Here is a 23,539-nt window from a genome sequence, read left to right as displayed (position 1 = left end):
GAGCTTCAACAGCTCATGCTAATCGAAATGTCAGATGTATTACGCCTGCAGACGTCCTTAGTTTACTTCCTCCTCTCACTTTACAAAAGGAATTCCTTCTCCTTCTCCTTTAATCCTGCTCAAGTTGGTTCAGTAATCCTTTGAGCTAAATAAGAGCAGAGTGGGATGTGGGAGGCCAAACAACAGCTTGTGCCACTTTCACGAGGGGCCAGACTGAAACTGAGAGTGAGCTAAATGATCACTGATAGATAAATCCAAGAACCAGAGTCACGGCTCTCCGCATCATAGGGAGAGTACAAGAGAGAGAGATACAAGATTTCAAGTTTACATTAGAAGGGACCTATAAAGTTTGAATGACTGTACGATTTAAAGAGATCTCAGGGTCATATCCTCTGTGTAGAAGACATTTTAAAGATTGAAGAGACTCTGGAGAGACACTCTAACAGGCCACAGATGTCCCATTGAGCAGAGGACATTTTTTGCATGTCCACTGATGTAAAGTGGCATCACTCACGCTGACAGTGACACAAAGATCCAGAGAACAGAGGAACACCTTCTCTCTCACAATACACCTATGTCTGCTTCCTGGAAACACACTTTCTCAGCTCTCATCATCTGCTCATAAACAACAATCTCATTAACTTTACAATGTTTTCTGGTTTGCTGTTTCTAACCTGTGGTTTGAAAGCCATTTAGTAATAAACTTGTTATAAACTTGGATAGAAAAAGTAAGATAAATGAACATTTAATGACCAAAGATATGAACTGGTAAAGCATCCATGTTTGTTTGCTGGTTGATGTGAGCTAGCATGTCGTTAGCTAGCCTGTTGCTTCACTGCTTGTTTGGTAATGGGAGGTAGTCTGAAGGAGGAAGTTCAGTTCTTGTAATACATCCATGTTTCTTAGCTGGTTATTGTTAGCTAGCATGTTGTTAACAAGCCTGTTGCTTTGCTGCTTGCTAATGAGAGGTAGTCTAAAGGAGGAAGTTCAGTTCTTGTAATACATCCAGGCTTGTTGTTAGCTAGCATGTTGTTAGCTAGCCTGTTGCTTTTCTGCTTGCTAATGATCGGCCTAAAGGAGGAAGTTCAGTTCTAGTAATGCATCCAGGCTTGTTGTTAGCTAGCATGTTGTTAACTAGCCTGTTGCTTCGCTGCTTGCTAATGAGAGGCAGTCTAAAGGAGGAAGTTCAGTTCTAGTAATACATCCATGCTTGTTAGCTGGTTATTGTTAGCTAGCCTGTTGCTTCGCTGCTTGCTAATGAGAGACTAAAGGAGGAAGTTCAGTTCTTGTAATACATCCAGGCTTGTTGTTAGCTAGCATGTTGTTAGCTAGCCTGTTGCTTTTCTGCTTGCTAATGATCGGCCTAAAGGAGGAAGTTCAGTTCTAGTAATACATCCATGCTTGTTAGCTGGTTATTGTTAGCTAGCCTGTTGCCTCACTGCTTGCTAATGAGAGACTAAAGGAGGAAGAATGTTCGGCCACATACTGCCAGTGGTGGAAATATGTTAGCTAGCAAAACATTCTATTGGCTAGTGATGTTAGCTGGTAGTTACTTATTAGCTTGCTTTTGAGGGCAGTTTGTTGACGGACATTTCCCCAGTACACATAGCACTTGATTCAAGAAACCAGAGGAAAATGTTTAGTGGCTAATGCTAAGTACTATACGATGAGCTTAGATTTGTGAGGCTTTGTATGGCATTGTGTACGGTAGTATAAAAAACACTAAAGTATATCTAGGGAGAAGTGGTTAAGCACAGGGCTTTCACTGAATAGACTGCAGTTAAAGCCCTGTGTGGAACCTAAAGTCAATGTTGACTCAGTATTTTAACCCACACCACAATCTTTTCTGAAACCTACTAGAGAAATGTTCGTGCCCACAGCTCACCAAACTGCGTCAGTTTCACAATGTTTCCAACCCCTGGTTACACGTGTAAAAGGTTACAGTTTAGTTTAGTTTATAGGTCAAGGCAACAAAACTCCTGGATTAGGTTTTGGAAAAGATGACAGCCAAAATTAGTATCGGTTTTGTTTTTACAGGTCAATACGTTCTATATTACTATACAGGGACTTTTTACAGAAGGATTAGAGAGGAACACGTCAGAATGTGTCCAATTTCATGACTGACACCCTGCTGCAGTTCAGCTCAAACACTTCAGAAGACATCTCATTATGAGGTGTTCAAACGTCATTCACAAGTAAGAGGCACCCAAGCATGTCATTACATAATATGTAGCTCTCAAATTACTATCTGCTCCATCTGCTAATAACGCAGCAGGGGTCTGCTAAACACTCACACAAACTGAACCTGCATGATGTCATCAGTTGTGATCACAGTCATCTCTTATATCAATTCACATGTTTATCGTATAAAATGTTTCAGACAAAAATAACAGAAACTTGAAAAACTAAGGACCTTAATTTCTCAAGTTTTATTTCATTTATATTCACTACTCTACTTTTTTTGCTGTCGCGTTTGATCTTTATCACAAAGTCGTGTGTCTTCAGGCACTCTGGGGGGAACTGACGAAATCCATATCTTACATTTCTCTCAGAATATCGAGCTGAAGCAACACTTCCTCTGTGTTTTGATGATACGAACACAGTAATCCTGCACACTCTTACCAACTGACTCCCTGACATTTGGTTGACACCCAAGATGTGGACCTGTGAACAACAACAAAAACAAACTTGCTGCCAGGAAATGAGTCAAATTAAAGAGATAAATCCTCTTAAGACTGACTTTAGAATCTGTTTAGTGTGACCCAAAATCCCAAAAGTAAGACATGGTTGTAGCATGACATCATTTTATGGACCTGTTATGTCAACTCAGCCGTGCTCATGCAGACAGGGTAAATAGCAAACAGGTAAAAGTCAGGCAGAAGTCGCCTCTAAGATAAAGTCTGTGTTGATGAAATACAGATGATATTAAGGGCTGCCAGATCTTCAGTGATCCATAAATAGGAACTAACAGCATCAGACAGCAGCTTTCACCCAGGAAGTGAAGTCTCAGCCCACCTGAGTGGCTTTTAGTATCAGCGTCAACATCACCTGTCAGAGAGGACATTATTCACTCTGACGGCAGGAAGTCTTCGGGTTATTAAAAATTAACTTATGAATCCTGCAGAACTAATTTTATGTATCATCGCACATTTAATTTGATAAATTAGTATGTTTGCTGCGTCCTCTGAGACCTCCAAAATGTCAACTTTCAAAAAAAAGCTTTCCAATGCATTTTTCTTACATAATCCAAAAGGTTCGTTTGGATAATTCTTCATTTCAAATGTAAATACACCCACATTAAAAGTGATATTTTTGGCTTAATAAACTACTTTAATCCAGTCAAAACCCCCAAAATATTAAGTTTACTATCATATAATGTATCAAAAGCATCAACTCCACAGCACAACTGAAAAAGATTTGGCTTGAAAAATGAACAAATATCATAACAGTCCCTGACAATCACTTTCGATCGACTAATTATGAACGTATTGCCACAGCTCTGAATGGGGATGAGTGGGGGAAAAGCAGTGAGATGGCTCGTTGGTCAGATGTACCCTTTAGTAACCCTGTTGGCTCTAAACAGCCATGACCTGAATAACAAGCCAAAGCTTAAAGTCGGCTCTCAACTCAGATTCAAATGCCATTACATCAGGATCATCCTACTTTGACTTCCGCTTACGTCAAAACATCTAAAATTTGAAACCAGCCCTCCTCACACGTCCGACCGCGATAAGATATCAAAACAGCGTCCTCTCGCCTCGTTAGCGTCTTACTTTCACTGGAGCAGACGAGTGTTGAAGCGGTTTCACTGATGCCATATGGTCGCTTTATAAAAAGTGCAGCTTAAAGGCACGTTTAAAACTATTAGCATTCTGACCCCGAGGATGAGCAGCCGGGTTACTGCCGAGCGTCGTCCGGTCCTGCGGCCCTGCAGACCCACCGGCTTCTCAGCAGCTCCCTTCCCCTCGACACCCTGTCGCGTTAAGCCAAGCTCGGGCTCAAACTGAGCTGCCGAGAGGTCACGGCCTCGCTGAAGGCCTCACTGCCTCATCTGCAGCCGTCTGTTTGAACACAGGGCTGATGATGTGAGTCCAGACTGCTGATAACAGGATTATTTTAATGTCGCTGGACGAGCAGGTGACGTTCACTGAGCCGAGTTTGTTTTACTAGATCATAAGCTGTAACCTAAGAGAAAATACACCATTGTTTTATACAGACGCCAGCAGCTCTTTCTCTCTCTGCTGTCAGATACAAAAAGGCCAGTAATGGCTATAAATTTTACCTGGTAAAAGCTAATTGAAGTAAAATTTAAGGCAGTTAAAGAAATAAAATAATGTAATAATTTAAATAAAAATAAAATAAATAATAAATGAGTGAACATTTTTTAAATAATAAAAAATATATATATATTTAGTTGACACACAGATGTTATTTTAATTAACATGTGAATGTTGTATTTTGAAAAATAAAGTATAATTTCTGAACCTTCCTTATTAAAATAAAATCCAATTAGATGAGGTACAAATAGTTCTAGTAGTACATTAAAATACAAAAGGGGAAACTAGTATTTGTCTATGTTATGAAATCATTTATTAAATATAAATATTTATTTATTAGCATTAATTTAAATCAGTATTATTACAATGGTAATTGGTCATCTAAAAAAAGATAGCTTCTAAAACATAATGATGTGCTTCTTCTCTTAATTTTATATGGTTGAAATATCTTTACATTTAGACTGTTGGTCGGGCAAAATAAGACCAATGAAGATATATTCCTCATAGACAATAATGCAAATATTAGTCACAGCACTGCTTTGTTCATTATATTTAAAACACACTGAGGTTAAAAAAACAGTAAATGCTGAATGACGATCTTTTCCCCCCAACAGATCTCTGTCCTATTTCATAATTCAGGAGCTGGGACGACCGAGCTGCCACATCCCAAGACTCTTTGGATGACAATACAGAGAAAAAAAATCACTTAAGTAAAACACACTGCAGCGAGATGGAGGGGAAAAAATAAAGGTTTTATGTAAAGAGATACTCGGCCGAGCTGGAGAAGTGAAGCCTGGGCATGGAAATAAATGCTTTTACAATCTAAAAAAAAATATCTTACTTTATATAAGAGGATGTGAGGCCATCATATTAGACTTTGGTAAACTCTGTATGTATGCGTTCATATCCTGTGTTTGGGTAACATTCAGATCTTGACACTAGCAACAGAGAAGAACAAACAAACAGGCGGGAGGGAAATTTAAAAAATGGGCTGATTTTTAAAAATGTATCTATTAAATTAGGTCTAAAATAACTCACAAATAAGTGGATATGAGACACAAACACAGTTCAACAAGTCTACTGTCGTCCAAAAGAACCAAAAAGAAGCTAATACGCTTGAATTGTTTTTAACTGTAACTTGTTGAATCTTAAAGTATGGTTGCCACAGGCTTAGTTACTAACACTCTTTCTACTTTCTCTGTCCCTTCTGTGCTCCTTTCCACCTCTTCATCAGACGCCCTGACAGGTTCCCTCCTTTACTCATCCACACACCTGAGTCCGCGTCCTGACCCTGTCCACCCGCATGTCTCCACATCCCTCATCAGCCTTCTTATATTCTGCACAAGTTCCTTTGATGTGTGCCGGTTTAGCCTGGATGGGATGTGTTTTGATACAGTCTTTTTTTTGTGTTTTCCTCTTTGGAGTGTTTTGTCACTCAGACTCTGACCTGCCTGCCAAGCTGCACGTAACTGGTCTGCCTGCCTGTGGTGCATCCGGTACCTGCCTGTCAGCTCTGTTATGCACAATAATTCATTAAATTGCACCAGTCTGCCAAAACTTAAAAATCCAAAAGAGGAACTTTGTGCATAACAGTTTTTAAGCTTTGTTTCTTTCCCAGCTGGAGTGATTTGAAGGCCCAGGGAACTATTTTGTTTCCAGTTTGCAACCCCGACATCTTTTACTGGCTGATTACGAACACGCTGAAAGCTTCTGCCAGAAACTAGGCTTTGCAGTGAGCCTGAATGCTTTTTTTGTTGTTGTTGCATTCTTGAAAAATGAATGAAGGAAGACATTTGACCCTTAAATATCATAGTAGTAACTTTGTGATTTCAGCTTCTATAATAATATTTCCTCCTCTGTTACATTAAACTTAATGTCTTTTGGTTGTGGAGCACACAAGACATTTGAGGACGTCATCTTGGGCCTTTGGAAACAGATCAACAGTATAAGTGATAATAAAAGATGTCTGTACATGCATGTAAAATGTTGCTTTCCCTGATGTTTTTTGGTCACGTAAATGTGGCTTCTCTAGTCATGTACTAAAGGTCTACTTCTGCCTGCCTCAGGCTCTTCTTCCACCTTGTAGGTCAATGGCATTAGGCTCCTTTAACCTGACGTGTAGTCACTTAATCTTTGAGTCCAATTAACCTTGTGTGATCACACTCCAACTATTCCAGGAAGCAGTAAAAGCCCTCATTAACCTAAATGGCATCAGTATTAGCGAGCTCTTACTGAAGTCCATTTGTTTTCCTGTCATGTCATACAAAGTTAAATCCACACTCCTAATTAATGGAATGATCCTCACCGGTTGTAACCAGACAGAAAACCGGGCACGTCTCTATAATGACCGGTGATTTTGTGAATCAGTGCTGCCTTTTCTCTGCAGAGCTAGTGTTTTTAAATGTTACAATAATGCAAGCTTATTCTGTTGTTACAGTGATAATGACGTTATTTCTGTGCCATAAGATTACATAAACGGCTGGGCGTGCTTTCAAACAGGGCACTGATGTGATGCTGGATACACAGAGGACTGGGCCAGACTGCCAGCTCTGAACACCGGGTCAGCAGAGGAGGGAGAGACAGATAGACGGGGGGTAGGAGTAACAGTAACAGAGCAAAGCCTTGTCTTTCCGCCCTGCCACAGAGATCTGTTTGTAATCCTGCTTCAGATGTTTTCCTCAAGCTGAGACGGAGCGACCCACGGCCTCCATTGTTGGGCAGTCGGGTGGTAGGATGAAGGCACGGAGGAGAAAGGGCATGAGACCAGAGCGTGTGTGTGTGTCTCTCTGCTGGAGAGCCACAGCTGCTCTATTGAAGCCGAGAAGCGCAGAGAGGTCCAGGACCCTCTGACAGCAGCTGGTACCAGCTTCTTCAGCAGGTGGCTTGGCCTAATTATCAGGATGGAGATGCCAAAAGCCTGTTTCAACCCTTTCTTTGTCCAGGAATGTGTGAGAAGCAGGCGCAGAGATACACGGACGATTGTACACCATGTCTTCCACCGATTATAGACGAGCACTACTAGTGCTGCATCCTGAGGAGGAGGAGGGTCGATGGGGAGGCCAGATGTGGGAAGTGTTTTGAGGAGAAAAAGTTGACTGAGAGGTCAAGAGCCATGAAAGATGAGAAAACAGAAATTAGATAGATGGATATTTGTTTTTTATACGTATCACAATATGATAAGAATCGGCGTGATCCCTAAAATATCAGATCAAAATGATGTAATGAACGTGCGTTCTAATGTCAGGGATGAGGATTGCAAATGAGGAATTGCATTTCCATGAAGGGGGGTACTTGGTCTGCAACAATGTTTAGGTAGGTTGTATGTCAAAGTAACAACAGTATCAACATGAATGGCAGGACCCAAGGTTTCCCAGCAGCATCACACTGCCTCCCCTGGCTCGCCTTCTTCCCATAGTGCATCCTGGTGCCATGTAGGTGCCCAGGTCAGCGACGCACACGCACCCGGCCATCCGCATGATGATGTAAAAGAAAACGTGTTCGAAGTTTAATCCAAAAGGGCAGCTGGACTTGGTTGAAGTTCTTGAAGACGTTTCACCTCTCATCCGTGAGGCTTCTTCAGTTCTGAACGTTATGAGAGGTGAAACGTCTTCAAGAACTTAGACCAAGTCCAGTGGCCCTTTTGGATTTAGCTTCAAATGACCATGACCCGGATGACCGAGAACCTTCACATGAATCAAGACAACGCGATTCATCAGACCAGGCCACCTTCTTCCATTGCCCGTTGTCCAGGTCTGATGCTCACGTGTCCGTTGCAGGCGCTTTCGGTGGGGGACAGTGGTCAGCATGGGCACCATACACAACAAACTGCGACGCACCGTGTGTTGTGACACCTTTCAGTCAGAACCAGCACTACCTTTCTTCAGTAGCTCTTCTGTTGGATCGGACCACACGGGCCAGCCTTTGCTCCCAACGCGCATCAATGAGCCTCACTGGTTTTCCTTCCTTAGACCACTTTTGGTCGATACTGACCACTGCAGACCAGGAACACCCCACGAGAGCTGCACTTTTGGAGATGCTTTGACCCAGTCATCTAACCAACACAATTTGGCCCTTGTTTGTGTAGCATTTTTCCTGCTTCCAAGACATCAACTTCGAGCACAATTTTGCTTTGAAATACTATCATACATCCCTGTAACAGTTCTTACAATTTTAACTTAGTATAAAATCAAGCTGCTTTGCGTCAGGAAAAACTTTGGCCTCATGTTTTATCAAAGGAAGCACCACAGTATTGAATCAGAGTGACGTCAGAAAGAAATACTCACTTCCGTTTGCGCACTGAGCAAATAAAAGTTGACTGAATCAAACGGTTAATTATAATTACTGCCCACCTATTGATCAGAGTCCATTTAATTAGGCACCGTTATCCCTCACTCTCGGCCATCAGTGATATGAGGATTAAGTGCTGAACATGCTTCTGAGTAATCCTAGGAGCCCAGAGAGCAACCACTTACACACCACTCAATCAATGAGGCTTGGGATTTGTGGTAAAGCCACGAGCGCAGCGTGAATCTGTATTTCCTGAGCCAAGACCTTGTCCAAGGTCGGGACTTTCCGTACACTTACTGCTCATATTTTAAAATGAAGAACATCGGTGGTGAGTCCAGGACGGGAGCTGACCAGCAGCCTGCGTCTCCATTCCTGAGTGACAGCCGCAGAGGAAGGACTGAGCATCTCAATCCAATAGTAAAAAACAAACAAACAGTGATGCTGCTGTGTTTATGATCCGTCTCCTCCCACCTCTTATCCCCACGCTCCTCCCATAGTGGATGACAAAAAAATCCCCTTTTTAATCAGCAGTGACAGAGCCTGACCCAGATTGCCGAGAGGAGGCTGCGTGGTGGCGCGGAGAGGTTTACTGAGGCCGTAGGGATTCATGATGGAGGGGGGGAAAGGTGCAACAAGCATGTTTAGGCCACAGTGCAGCAGGATGCCACATGGAGCACCTCTCGGGCTGCTGCAGATGTTAGAGAAAATAAAGAAAAAGTGCTCACGGCAATCACAAGAAGCTTCACCATACGGCTCTGCAGGCCCTGGTGAGACGGCCGGAGGGTCTCATGTCTGTTTTCCAGCACTGATCTGTGTCCTGCAGAGGTTTGACCTATTTCCTGGCTTCTAAACTCACACTTTCTCCGTTCCCTCGTGGTCCAGCTGAGGGATGAAGGTTCAACCGGCCAGAGAGGCCTGTGGACAAACTCTCAGTGCCAGTTTTCCCAACAATATTTTGGACCAGTCTGCAGCTTTTGGCCAGTCCTGATTTAGGTCTTAGATTACGCTTAAGTTAGCACCAAAACCTCCAGGTAAAAGGGCCATAAACCGCAAGAACAAAAAGTATAACAATGGTGTTTTTGGGCCTTAAAATATGTTATATTTGAAGGATAGATGAGATCATCTCACATATGTTTGGCTGCTTCCCTCTATGTTGTGTATAAGCTCCTAAAAACAGGACAAATGCAGGATTTAGTTAAACCTCTGGGTGTTTACATCTGACATGACCAGCCAGACAGAACTGTACACACTGGCATAATCACGGTGTCAGTGCAATGCTATCCCACAAAAACAGCAGATTGACTGGGGGAGGTGATTCACTGCAGACGAGCAGCCAGATGACGAGGCTACTACGCCGCCTGACACACAACAGAAATCTGAGAATGTAAAAAAAAAACAACCTCCTGCCAAGTCCACACCCATCTGAGGTTCATTTAACACCATCAGATAGCTCTGCAAACCCGCCCAGTCTGATTTACATCGCAACCACGAGTAACCAAACAGCTCTGCCATCAGCTGTTGTCATGTGCACACTAGAGCTACTGGAAGTGTGTGAATATTCTCCGTATGCTAGAATCTAATGAAACTTTAGCTTTTGGCAGTCGATCAATCACGTTACATCTCCCAAACTCGAGGCTTCGTGAAGTGTGCAGTCTCCTCCTGCTCAGCATTATGCCAGCTCAGTTCTTTCTGTTACATGTTACTCAGAGTATCAGGGATAATGACTGATTAGCTTCGAGACAGCAGCAGCTTGCTGTTGACCAGTTGGACTGAAGATAATCTCATGTTTGCTGCCCTCTCTCGCCTCCAGGACTGGCCCGGGGTAATCAAGCAAGGGGCGGCCGCTCGACCCGGACCGGCAGCTTCATGCGCAGTGAACATCTTGGGGTTATTCGGCTGGTAGCACAGCGCACTGTTGAGCTTCCTGTCACACAGTTCATTACAGTGATGCAGAGGAGCAGCGGCTGGCTGGTGTACGTTTACTGCACCGCCGTTTATCATCTCGAGATAAAACAAACTGGTGTTGCTAGGCAAACCCAGCATGCAGCTTATGGCAGGGACGGAAAAACCCATTTAGAATCTAATCCTTCAAGATGACATTAACATGCGCTGAGTTTAAGTAGCTTATATAAACGCCCTACTGCAGCAAGTGTTTGGAGTCAGAGCATTTTAGCAGGAATGTTGACAAGCCTCTCGAGGATCCCTCCGAGACCTTTGTCACTGCGACTACTGCAATCGGTTTACCTAACAAACCTGAAACCTAATTTACGCCTGCAGAGCTAAATGAGCACGATAAGCAAATGGATCATTGGATAATTGTTGGAATATGTAGGCTTGATGAAATTCCCAGTATTTGTAGCTAAGACAGAGCTAAGGCCTGAAAACTAAAATACAAACCAGTGGTTGGCAGCTAAACCCAGAGATATGAGAGGCAAATTCTTCAAGTAGAAGCAGTTATCTTGTCTCAGGCCTCAACAGGAAAAAAGGGACCTCTGGTTTTCCCCACAGCTAGACTGTCATTCCTAGTTTGGTAGTTTGGCTGCAAGAGAGGGAGAGAGAGAGAGAGGAGGAGGAGGAGGAGGGAGCATGTACAGTTGCACAGGCTTGTGTTTGCCATTAAAGCTCAGAGGCCCTTCATACTTTTGCACTGCTGCAGACTGTCAGTGCTGCATGAGTTATGAAGTCAAACTAAAATCACAAGCCATCCTTTTTTCTGCAGTCAGAAATCATTTTTTCAATCGTGTTTTAGTTAATTTTACTTTGGGAGTCTCATAAATGCTCCTTTTAGCATTAAACCATCTGAGCAGGCTCGTGTACACATTCGATTGACAGCTAAGCTAGCAGGGCACGAAGACACAATGTAAACAAACTGTAGTTTACAAGCTAACGATGGGTTTCGAATGTAGTAGAAGAAGTACTCAAGAATAAGTTAAATAAATATAAGCATCTAAAAACCATTGTGGACATTAGCAGGCATGTTTTTTATTTGTTAACTGTGCCACAGCTTACTAGCTAACAAGCTAGCAACATTGACGTTAGCTACACACTTACTCCAGGTGGATGTTTGTGTTTGTTAGCGCTTCCAGGAAGCCACACAAACACATGACGTATCTTCATTTCTATAAAAGACATATGTAGGCTGTTCAAAGTCTGTGGCTCTGTTTGTGCTGTTTAAGCGGCTGCTGTTTGGCTATCAGTGACAGAACTCTGACGTTACTGCTTTATGCAAATAGTTAACCATTATCTTATTTTATTGGGTTTATGCAAAGAGGTTCTCCGACTTTGTACAGAACAAACGGCAATCTAAATGAGGGGGAGCAAATTGCTATTTAAAAACTGTTGCTTGGATGGTAAACATCACCTGCATTAGCTCCTGTAAGCATGCTGACGTTGGCATTTAGCTTAAATTACCCCTGTGCCTATGTACAGTCACAGAGCTCCTAGCATGGCTGTAGTGGGCTCAGGGCATGTAGCTTACATGGCAGATACAGTATGAATGCTTTAGCAGAGAAAAACTCTCAACTTGGATGTTAAAAAACTTGTGTCCCTTTAGCGGTGAAGGATTCTGCTTTGGAAAAACATCTTCTCCGTCAGCACTTCAGAATCTGATCGTTCATTTATATATTTATTATGTAACACGCAGCGTCCACATGTCCAAATCTTTTTGATTTCACATAAAAAGGCTCTAATGAATTAATTAATGCCATGCTTTCAGTTGCCCCCACATATGTACAGTGCCACATGCAGCACATACTGTACATTACAGTTTAATGAAGAAATCCCAGCTGTTTAAAAGCTTCTGAAACCGGGAGTGGAGTTTGTGCCGTGTGACGGCGACAGCAGCTCTAAACCCTTCTGTGTGTGTCCTGTACAGTATATTTATGCAGGCAGGGGTCCTGTGGGAAGAGCCAGAATTAGCCGTGGATAGTGAAAGGTCAGAGAGCAGTGGGAATAGAGATCCTGTTGACGCAATCTGTCCAATCATATTTATTTCCTTTGGCCAGAGCCCAGTGCCTACGTCTAGACTTGAGAAGCAAAACAACGCGATCCAATAAGATACATGTGCTTGTATATGACTCTGCTTTTATAGTTTGTCCGTGGTGCTGACGGCATTCAAGACCTTCCTTTTAGGAAGAACTGTGAGCTCCTAAAACTCTTCACATGGACAGTGAACATACTTTCACCAGACAGAGACAAAAAGCTCTCAGTGCGTAGTCTTGAGTGTGTTTTACAGCTGTTTAAACAGCAGTAAGCCGCGTCTGCTGTAGCATACACAGTAAAAGCAGGCGGCCGGAGCCTCTGGAGGAGTTGTTTTTCACAGGCCTGTGTGGTATGCATGTGCGTCCCGGCCCACTCAGACCCACCTCATGGCTGGCTGGTTGGCATTCCTGCCTCACTCTGTAATTATGGCTCGTCTCCAGGCCTCTCGGCTCTGCTCTCCCTGCACCGCCGCACTCTTACGGGGCGGGACTTTCCTCCATCAAAGGCTCACAGTTTTCACCTGGCCATTTAGCCCAGGCTCTAATTTTAACAATAACACATCACCGGGCTGAAAATATGCACCGACAACAACAGCAGGCGACTGTTGTGTTGTGGGGGAAAAACAAAACAGCTTGAAATAATGTTGGTGTCGAGTGTCGCCGAACTTAAAAGTATATGAAATCAGATGATGGAAGTATATTAAAGAATTATAGTGTATTGAAAACCCTTTCTCTGATGGAGTGGGTGACAAAGTCCCAGTTCTTTAAGCTGTGAAAGAGTCGACATGCTAAACAGCACGTAGACACACTTGTAATCTGGCAGCGTGAAAACGAGCAGAGGAAGATTTACTTGACTTGTTCAATAGCTGTGCAAAGCAGAGCTGTAATCAGAGATACATGTGGGGTTAAAGTTTCTGGTCTCAGATTCAGAAGGTGTTTTTCTCACTAGTTTCTTTCTCGCAACTTCTTCAGATCACTCACTAAATATCACGTAATGTTCTGCAAATAGAGTGTGCAGAAACAAAGTAACATGAGTGATTTGTGTTTTGAAAATCCCATAATTTAGCAACATTTATCTCATCTTAAAATTGATAATTATTCATTGTTAACTCTACAGTGACTTAAATGAATGCATAAAACTGAAGGCCAAGCACACAGACCTTGTGCAAAACCTGCAGGAAATAGGCACATACTTGTCATACAACACTTTGGCAATATGTTCTCTGGAACAAAACTTTCCGTCACAGCTGCAACAATGTTAACTTGTTGACGTAAACTGGTGAATAATCAAAATACATTATCAGTATGTGAAAGGAAATCTCACAGCATTGCGGACAATCTCGTCCATTCATGCAGCTGTGGGGCACATGACATGCCTGCAGCAGACGGATTAGGACGATCAGCTGAGTGCGACTCAATACCACATTGTTCCTCGCTGCTCACCGCTTGTTTTTCCTCAAACTCTCCTCGGCAGCTTATCTGAGGTGGACCGAACCAAATCTCTCCCCTTCTCCTGCCAAACTTCAATCACTCACAGTCCACTAACTGCTGCTGACGCCTAACGAACAAACCACATCCGTGCCAAAATGTCAAAGTCTTTTGTGGCCCTTCATTGTTTCAAACAAAGCTTGGGGTGCGTGCTGTTAAAAACACTTATGCTCATGACAAATAAACACAAACAAACGACCATTAAGGAAATCAGCTTTGGGCCTGAGATTACAGAGCACACTGCTGCCTTTGTTGGCAGCTCACATCTGTATTTGAGTGACAAAAGACAGCCACACAGCAGGCTGATGTGTGAATGTATCAGAGAGGGGTGTGTGTCGCACTGAACTCATCCTCTATTCACACTCTCATTGTCTCTGCTCCACGCTGATAACAAACAGCACGCACCACGCAGACACATCTCATCCACTCCATCAAAGGCTGATGTGGCAGTTTGGAGAACAAACAGGCAGGTCCACGTCAAAACAGGGAAACATACTATTACATGGGTTTAAGGCTGTGATTTGCAGGTATCGTCTCTGCTCCTATGAGCAACAAATCAGCACTAAAAGTTTAACCGTACATAAACGCTACTGATTCAACTTTAAAGGAATAGTTTGACATGTTGGGAAAACTGCACAATCACTTTTTTAATACCAAAAGTAAGACAGAAACCGTCCTGTAGCTGTTAGTAAATACTGTATGTGTAGCGGGAGCTAGCAGCTCGTTAGCCTAGCTTAACATCAAGACTGCTCCCTTCCATAAATACTCCTGGAAAATTGTTGGTTTTACGTTTTTGCACGGATTAAACACACAAGATTAAAAGTGTTTATTAGTGAGCTTAAGAGGTGCTGGCTGGTTTTAGCAGCTTTAGATGCTGGCTAACTGTTTCTGGTTTTTTCCAGTATTAGCACTTAGCTAAGCTAACCTAGTGCTGGCCCTAGCTACATACCGGATTTCCTGCACAGACATGAGAGTGTTATTTATCTTCTCTCAGCAAGAGAACTACGCACAGTAACATCGCTGGGTGGTTCTCAGAAAAAGCTCCATCCAAAGTGAAAATCCTCCCTGGCTTAATGAGCCTCGTATTAAAGCCACCTTTTGTAAACCAAAACAGCCAAATATACATATCGCAGCAAATACATATCCCTAAACAGCCATTGTGTATTCAGAAGTTTGCACAGAAAGCACTTTGAATGCACCTTTAAACCTCAAAGAGCCACATCAGCAGCATCTCGCCTTTGAGAGAGGATTGAGCGAAGCAGAGACATTTAACCCGTAGCTGGCCTGTTCGCCGTAATGGAGATTAAAAAGCTGAAGATCTGCTCACCTGGCACTCATGAGAACAGGCCTGTGCTGGGAACACAGAGAGATGGTGTGCAGCAGGAGAGCACACACACACGCACGCACATGCTGTGTTGACTCTACCTATCTAAACATCAAGCCTGATGGTGATGAACAAACATGGTTGACTTTCTGCTGTATCCGTTTGAGCTGCCGTGGGAAATTAATGCGCAGCAGGAAGTACATTTTTAATTTTCCAGGCTGATAATCATCTGTTTCTGTGAACACTGCTTATCTTAAAGTGATATTTAATTCAGCTAAAGACCCTCAAATTGTTCCTAAGCGGGGGCTTTACAAACAGATTAGACACAATCTGTTTTTAAATTTCTTTAACAGTTATTTTGGCTCACCTATATAGAGTGAAGAGTCTTTCTTCTTCACGTGATCATCGATGTACGACACCCCCAGAGGCTGCACAGGCGTGGCTCCGATCCCCAGCAGCACTTGGGCCCCGATGAGCAGCAGGTACATCATGTTGGTGTTGGCCTTGTTGGCGCACACAGCGTCCTCAGCCAGCTGGGTGTCCCTGCTGCTGGCGTTGGAGCAAACATCCCGACCCACGTCAGTCCTCCACGTTTCCCGAATCTCGTACTGTTGAGTCAGAAACTCAGGCAAAGCTGAGAGAAGAGCCCCGAGCGCCATCACGATGCCCCCGCAGCCGATCAGACGGGGCCGGTGGGCTTTGGCCCCAAAGTAGCTGACGAACAGGATCAGGGCCAGGTTGCCGATCTCGAAGCTGCTGGCGATCACTCCCACGTCAGCGCTCTGCAGGTTGAAGCGCCGCTCCAGGGTGGTCAGCACGCTCACCTGAAACAAAGAGAAAATCAAATGAAAATGTAGCACTAATACAAAATCTAGGATGTGGAAATGGAAAATCATCGAAGAGAGAAAATTCATTGTTTGATTTATAAATACACATTAATGCACATCGGGATTGAAAAGCTATCAGATCAGCTGCTTCACACCTTAACATGCCTGATTCTCATCGTTACAGATACAGTCAGGTGTTAAAGGGATAGTTGTACTTATTTATTTATTACTTTTATTTATTTATTTACAAATAACAACATAGTCCCGAAGTAAAGGGCTCGGAAGCAAACTCAAACAGGCTCTCTAAAGTGGCTATTTATGTTCCTCATGACCCCATCTACAGCGGTGCTTAGCTTAGCTTCCTTGTTGGTACTTGGCTGGGTTCTCCTAACAGGGGCCGTGCTGACTATCATCGACTGTATGTAGTACACTCACTATTGATCAGTACCGTAAAATTTGGTGTATAAGACGCACTTTTAATAAATTCTTTTCCATCTAAAAATTGGGCTGTGTTCTATATACCAGTCTAAAATGCAGAGAGAGGTATGTTATTGTGTTACGGTATTTTACCCAGACGATGGCGCTATAATCTAGCTCAGTGTTTCTCACAAATCGCGACCCAGATTTCTCAACCACTCAAATTTATTTAATAAAAAATGTTGCAGTTTGGACCTGAGACGACTGCCTGACCAGCAGGTAGCAGTGCGAGGATAATATTCCCTCTACAATTCATTTAATTCGCAGCCTTTTTCCACAGAAATAAACTAAAAAAGTGCAACATAAATGCAACTAGTGCTGGGCTCATCAAATTTCAAGAATGTAAATGTAGCTGAAGCTGGGATTACTCAATCAGTGGATACATGGAGTGTGAATGAACTACACTCTACTGCACACACGGGAAACCCATGTCCTTCAAAATAAAAGTGCAGCATAGACTTTTTGACACAACTTTTTTTTTTCCAAGCACACTTCCACAACCCACTAAAAACAGCTCTGCGACCCACTTTTGGGTCCCGACCCACCACTTGAGAACAATAGATCTAGCTAAAGTTGTCGGTTGTTAAGTGGTGACGTCACACCTCCGCATTAAACTGTTGCCGGGTCCAGGCCGCTACAACGTCTCCCTTTTACAATATGCCGCAGGGCTGTTTTGTGTTTTCCTCGCTGTTTTAAGCGAGGAAAACGGACATGCACCGCCGTGATCGCCATTGCAGCTGCCACCCTCATAACAATCAACGTTACTGTAGGCTGCCAGCTTGCTAGCTACAGCACCGGTAGCTAGCAGGACAGCAAACTTGACATGGTGAAAACAGATCGTAGGCTGTAATTTGTGCGAGTTTTGAATGTGTTTTAAATGAAAATAAATTGAAATAGTGTTATAGTGTTAATAGAAAACCTTTATTCCCTCTGGCATAGCCCCAAAAACAGTCTGCGTCTTTATATTCTGGTGCAACTTATATTACGGATTTTACCGAGCCCAAGCTAGCAGTAGCATTAGCTAGCAAGACTTCCAACACTATGACATTGTTTTATTTGACTGGGTAAGCTCCACCTGACTAATTTACATGTTAAGATCTAAGCAAAATATGAGCCATCTAATTACAACTAACTTTTAATAATACCAGGTGTGCTTATAAAAGCCCTTGGATCAGATGTCGTTATACAAACAAAGTATCTAGACCACATTTTAATAGCAGGTGTAGACGGGGCCATTACTGGACATTATCCTGGAGAAATCAGTTGCTGCTGTGCCCTTCCAGTGGAATATCCTGAATAACAAGCTGTTCAGATGTCCCACACCAGGCTCCTCCCTGGAAACTGGCCTCTGTTTCTGATTAGCCGGGCACAGCTACATTTACTTCCATAGCTTTTGTAGAAAATGGCTGAAGCTTCTTTCTGTTCTTTCTCTGGCAGTAACTTCTACACATTGTTTAATTGTTGTCTAGTTTGTTGTTTCACTGTCAGCCATCAGAGGTTAAATGATCTAAGAGAGGAGAGTGAGTTCAACACGTTCAACCATGCTTTCTATTGAATCTGTTGCGAAGCAGAGCCAGGATGTGTTTGCTTGTGATTTGTGGGAACAGTCTCTCTTTGCCATGAGAAACACAGTGTCACATTAAAACAGTTACTGAAGCTATTTTCAGATCTGTCCCAAACAGTCCTTGAAAGGGCATCACAATTTTTCCATCTCCCAGCCGGCTCCGTTCAGGAGTTTTGATTGAGCTCTAAAAAAGGATCCTGCCAACACAAACATCCCTGTGTGGAAGAGACTGACTTCATCACAACATGAATCAGCTTGTGGAAAAATTTCCCATCAGATGTACAATTATTCCAGTTTAATGTACACAGTGGGTTTGGATCGGGATGTGTTTAAACAAGGAAAGAGTTAGGCTTAGGGCTTCAGGGGCAAATGTGGAACTGATTAAAAATACTCTCTTGTTTATTTGCAACCAGCTTTCATTTTACCTTTAATCTGGTAGTACTCTGGTGTTTTATCCCGCCACTTTCAGTTGCATTTACCTTCTGTGGTTATCTGTGATGAGTTGGTCTTTTTTTCCAGCATGTATCTTCAACTGCCACGTAAGTATGCAGCGATCACAATACGCAAGGCGCTAAATCAAACCGTAATAGTGGCCATGTACATTTTAGTCCTTATTGACACCTTTTATTGAGACATTATGTTTCTAAAAATGGGATCCAAACATTTTCAAACTGATCCCACCCTTTGATTTTACTGTTCTGTTTATCACTGTTCTGTATACTCTGTCCCCCTCTGGGATTAGATTTAAGCACACAGGCGAGGGGACCTCATTGTCAGTAGAACAAACATTGTCCGAGTCTGTTTGCTCTGTCATTACAGTCGGACAGAATCTGTCCTCTGTGGCTTTTAAGAAGCAGAAGTGACAGCAGGTCCTTCTTGCAGCTGCTCTGAACACAACTGCAGCGCCTCCTTCACTACACATCAAAGCGTGGGGAAGATGATTGTTGGGAGCGGCTTGTGCCGGAGCGCTTTGCCAAAGTTGAGTGGATAGAAAACTCCAGAATGAGTCATGACGTCTCTGCCCCTTGGCTGGCTCTTTCGATGCGAACACACTGGACGCCCGGCTGGCTCCTACCAGCCGGGCTCTGATTGCAACTTTGTCTCATCCGGTTCTTAGAAACAATGCCAACCTGCTGACACTGTAGCTTCAGCGCTACACAGGCAGCAACGCTGCAACAAAGTGTAGCAGAGGCAGCCAAGCCTTCATCCAATCCCATCACATGCTGTCCTGTTAGAGGAGGCCGGAGCGACACAGTGACTGACAGCTCCTGCTCGCTCTGCAGGAGTTAAACTCTCGTCTCCAGGTTCAACATGTTTGCTCTCTTCCACAAACAGGCAGCCCTCCAGGAGGATTACACCCAGAGTAAATTATACAGGAAAAATCGAGTTCACTTCATGCTGGTCACAGCCACATTTGTAAACTGTGGAAATGTTTAATCTGTTGCATGGCAACAAAACAAACTCGGTCACGTTGTGTGACATCCCATAACCGAACCATAGAGCCAGTGTTGCCTGAGCACGAGGAACTTTCTTTCTATCAGGATGAACTGACAGTGTCTGTGTTATCAGCAGCTCAGTGCTGACGTTCACTTCAGCACATTATGGTTCTCTGACGTGAAAATGCTGAAACGGTGCTATTTGTGAAGCAGCAGCTGTTCGTACTTGAAGCCTCGACTACTAAGAATCATCTCGGTTTTATGAGGTGTAACCTGCTGAAGGCTGACTGAAGGTTAGCTAGAGGTTATCTAACTGCTCTGAAAAAGCTCTGTTACAGAGTTGTTTAACGGTGTCTCAAAGAAGCTACATCTGTTCGCACTTTTCAGCTTTTTTATCTGTATTATATTGTTTTATTTTGAGCAAATGAGTGAGCTTTGAACATTTTTATTTTCAGCATGTGTGCGCTGAAAATATACAAAACAGAGGATTTGGAGTAAACCGCATATTTCTTGATTCTTAACACCAAAAAAAAAACAATTGTAACTTTGGATTTTTAAGCTTTTACCTCTTTCTTAAAGGCACAGGACATCAGGTACTCTGCTACTGTAAACACCTGGACGCTATTTAATGAAAAACGCCCGAAGCTGACACACTGATAATAAATTACCTGGATGACTTTATACCCCAAAATAAAGCAGACTCTTTTGATACCTCAGCATATATTGACTTAACGATCAAGTTAAACGACTAAATATGTTATATCTGAACAAATACATGTTCTACTAAAACTGATGTTTACAAATGTTCTGATCTCCTTCAAACACTTGGGATGATTCCGTGCGAGTGCGGTTTGACAGGTTTGCTCAGCTGAGACGAGCTCAGTTCAGGTGCAGGTGTTAGTTGCACTTCGCAGCTCGAGCTCTGGAGTGTCAGATTTGATTCTTGTCAGGGAGGCGTTACTGAACTAACAGAGCTCAGACCCTCAGGTGCTGCAAACACAGCAGTCACAAATAGATGCTCCCAGGGCTTAAAATACAGCGAGAACTCCTGCAATTAAAATCGGATGGAGGTTGCTGCAGAAAAGTGGAAGTCAGGGAACCCGCGGTTGCATTGCATATTTCATCATTGCGTTTGTCACGTAACATAAGTAAGGAATGAGCTAATCGTAACCGAACATTTGTGGTTTGGCTTGAAAAATAACTGAGACAAATGATTATTGAAGTAGATTAATTTTCTTCCTCTCATCAAGTAGACATTCAGCTCTAAATAGGATTACTTATGGCTTTATAATAATATGAAAGTGTAATTTAATGGTTCAATGTATTAGCTGTAAATGGGGGCCTAAATTGAGCTCTTGTGTGTCTGTTATTACAGTGTTGCAGCTTATAAAATTGGGAGGGTTTGCTGCTTCTTTTTGCCGTGTACAATCATTAACTTTGGGTTTTAAACTTTTGGTCAGTCGAAAAAGACGTTTAAAGTTGTAGCTTTAGGATCTAGGATGTAGTAGTGAACTTTAATGGAGTATATGATCAATAAGTTAATAGAAACAATGCTAAGATGAATCAATAATCATTACTTGGAAGCCTAATGTCAATAAGACAAAGTCAGCGACTGCTGGAAAGAATCAATGGTGACTTTTTCTTTCCTTTAGCCACAGAAACTGTTAAGAATAATATCAAAGTGAAATCTGTTCTTGTGTGGTTCCTGTGCAGGTCGACTGTCTGCTCGCCTGCAGTCAGCCTGCTAAATCAGGACAATGTCGCTAAGTGTCTTGTGCTGTAAGCGGCTCACACAAAGCGAGGGGGCCATGATGATAGGTGAGTTTTGTCCCTTCACTGCCAGCAAATGCTCTTAAGCCCCATCATCCAATCAGAGATATCGCAGTGGCTCATGTAGGTGGAGCAGATTGTCGCTGAAGCAGGTACCTAATGAGCTGCCCATGGAAATTAGCTGTGCCGTGCTGACGAACAGAAGCAGGTCAGGAAGCCTTCTGTGTGTTTGTGTAAGGAAATGATCCCCGGCCTCACCTGAGGTTTATTGTTTGATCAGGTGTCCAAAGCTGACCATAAAAAAAAGCAGAACTGCCTGTTTTTATCAGAAATAAAGAGGAAGAGCAGCCTCATCATCCTAACTGACTCTGAGCTGCGGGATGTTTGATGCTCAGCAGGTCCACTAAGAGAGGAGATAAGATGTTCCACTCCTAATATGGCCAAGGCATTCAGGGGGTTTAGTCTATTATATGCGAGCGAGCTGTGTGATTCTTGGAGAATAAACATAGCTAATGTCAAAACTAAATGTTCACAGTGGCTGCCTGAGGCGGAGGAGCTCCTCTGGGACACTTTGAGGAAGCTTTGTCCCAAAAAGTCTATCATAGATGTCTCTGTTTTTTGATGTTTTCATCGCATCGGCGGCATACAAAGATATTTTGAGCTTTTAAAGGAAGAGACGACTTATCTCTCACAGCTCTTTTTAAGACACTGAGCTGATTGCTTATCAATGTGAGTAATAGTAAAAGTGAAAGCGTGAGTAATTCTGAGGAAATAAACTGGATTGGGGAGAGTTTGACCTTGAATGACATTTTGGGTAAAATCAACTTATTACTGCCCTCTTAAACATAATCAGACTTTTATTATTAAAGCTGACCAGAGCTTAAAGGTCACTGCTGCATGGGTGATTAATAATGGACTCTTTCTGATACTGTACAGTCAGATAAATTAACAACTGCAGGATATTTTGTCACTACTCTACTATAAACATTGGGACACTTGAGCATCATGAAATCCGTTCTGCAGGCTGTGCAGCAGAGACGTTTCTATGTCCTGTCATTGCGTTTAGTGTCATTTAGTCAAAAGCTGCACAAAAGCCCATAAACAAATCACACAACTGTATAACAAGCGTCTAAAGTCTGAGCTACAGTAGCAGCAGGGTCTCAGTCTCAGTGCAGGCAAAATGTGTGAGAGTCCTGCATGAGTTCGGCTTGTGTTGCACTCACCAGGTATGCTCCGACGGTTCCCTGTGCCAACATGAGGGCGCATTCCGATATCAAGAATATCTTGATATTTGAGAAGCACGAGGAGTTTTTACGGAGGCCGTCTCCCTCCAGCATGTCCCCGCAGCTCCGGTCCGAGTCCCGGTGCTTCTTCACCTGCATCTTCCGTTTACTTTACCCACACTCACACTACGAGAAACACAAACACACTCACACACACTCAGGAGGAGGGGGGGGGGGGGGGGGGATGACCGCAGGAAGACACTGGCTGGTACAGTGTTTCGTTTTCCCCTGAAGACTACAGTCGCGGCGCTCCTTTGTCGCTGTTTTCTCCCGCTCTTTAATGTCTCTTCTTACATCGGACAAAGCTAGGAAACACACATCCAAACTCCGCGAAGCTCTGCCGGGCGTCTGTACCTAAACATGACCTCCTCGTCGACGCGCGTGAACATGTGAACTCCCTGAAGGTGTTCGCAAAGGCACAAGTGAAGCACGGGCGCGCAAATATCTGTCACATCGCATGTTTCCGTGGTGGAGGGTTTGTGGCTTTCAGCTGCAGGTAGAGGAGTCTGCTCACAGTCTTCTTCTCCTCCTCCTCCTCTAACTCCTGCCGCTCCGGACTGTCACGGTCCTTCACGCACAATGACTGCTCCCCGTCTCTGCTCCTACCTCTCTCTCCCTGCGACTCTCCTCCTCTGTGAGCACATGCACGGCCCAGGAGGCGCTGTGTAGCAGCTACACGAGTCGGCTCAACTTGACTTGAAAAATCACTACAGTAGTCCTGAGGGGCCCCGTGTGTGTGCGTGTGCATGTGCGTGTGTGCGAGTTTTAAGTGTCAGTTTTCTGGGGCACAATTTCCCCACAATAAATCTACAAGGATTATTTACGT

The 23,539-nt window shown here is 43.3% G+C and overlaps 1 protein-coding gene across 1 annotated transcript in view; it reads right to left on the bottom strand.

Moving 5' to 3' along the window:
* Positions 1-23,312, bottom strand: part of slco3a1a (solute carrier organic anion transporter family member 3A1a) — a 35,466-nt gene extending 12,154 nt beyond the window's left edge. Inside the window, exons 1-2 of the mRNA XM_069687080.1 lie at positions 22,654-23,312; positions 15,724-16,180 (exon numbers count right to left, since the gene is read on the bottom strand). Of these exons, the coding sequence (XP_069543181.1) occupies positions 15,724-16,180; positions 22,654-22,812 (616 nt within the window). The 5' untranslated portion in view covers positions 22,813-23,312. The remainder of the gene's footprint in view (positions 1-15,723; positions 16,181-22,653) is intronic.
* Positions 23,313-23,539: the final 227 nt, after the last annotated feature.

Source organism: Semicossyphus pulcher, unplaced genomic scaffold (genome assembly GCF_022749685.1).
Source record: "Semicossyphus pulcher isolate SPU_LCO1_2020_fin unplaced genomic scaffold, fSemPul1.0.p SCAF_8, whole genome shotgun sequence".
Lineage (NCBI taxonomy): Eukaryota > Metazoa > Chordata > Actinopteri > Labriformes > Labridae > Semicossyphus > Semicossyphus pulcher.
The sequence above is the reverse complement of the archived record's forward strand: the minus strand, read 5'-3'. Positions and strand labels throughout refer to the sequence as shown.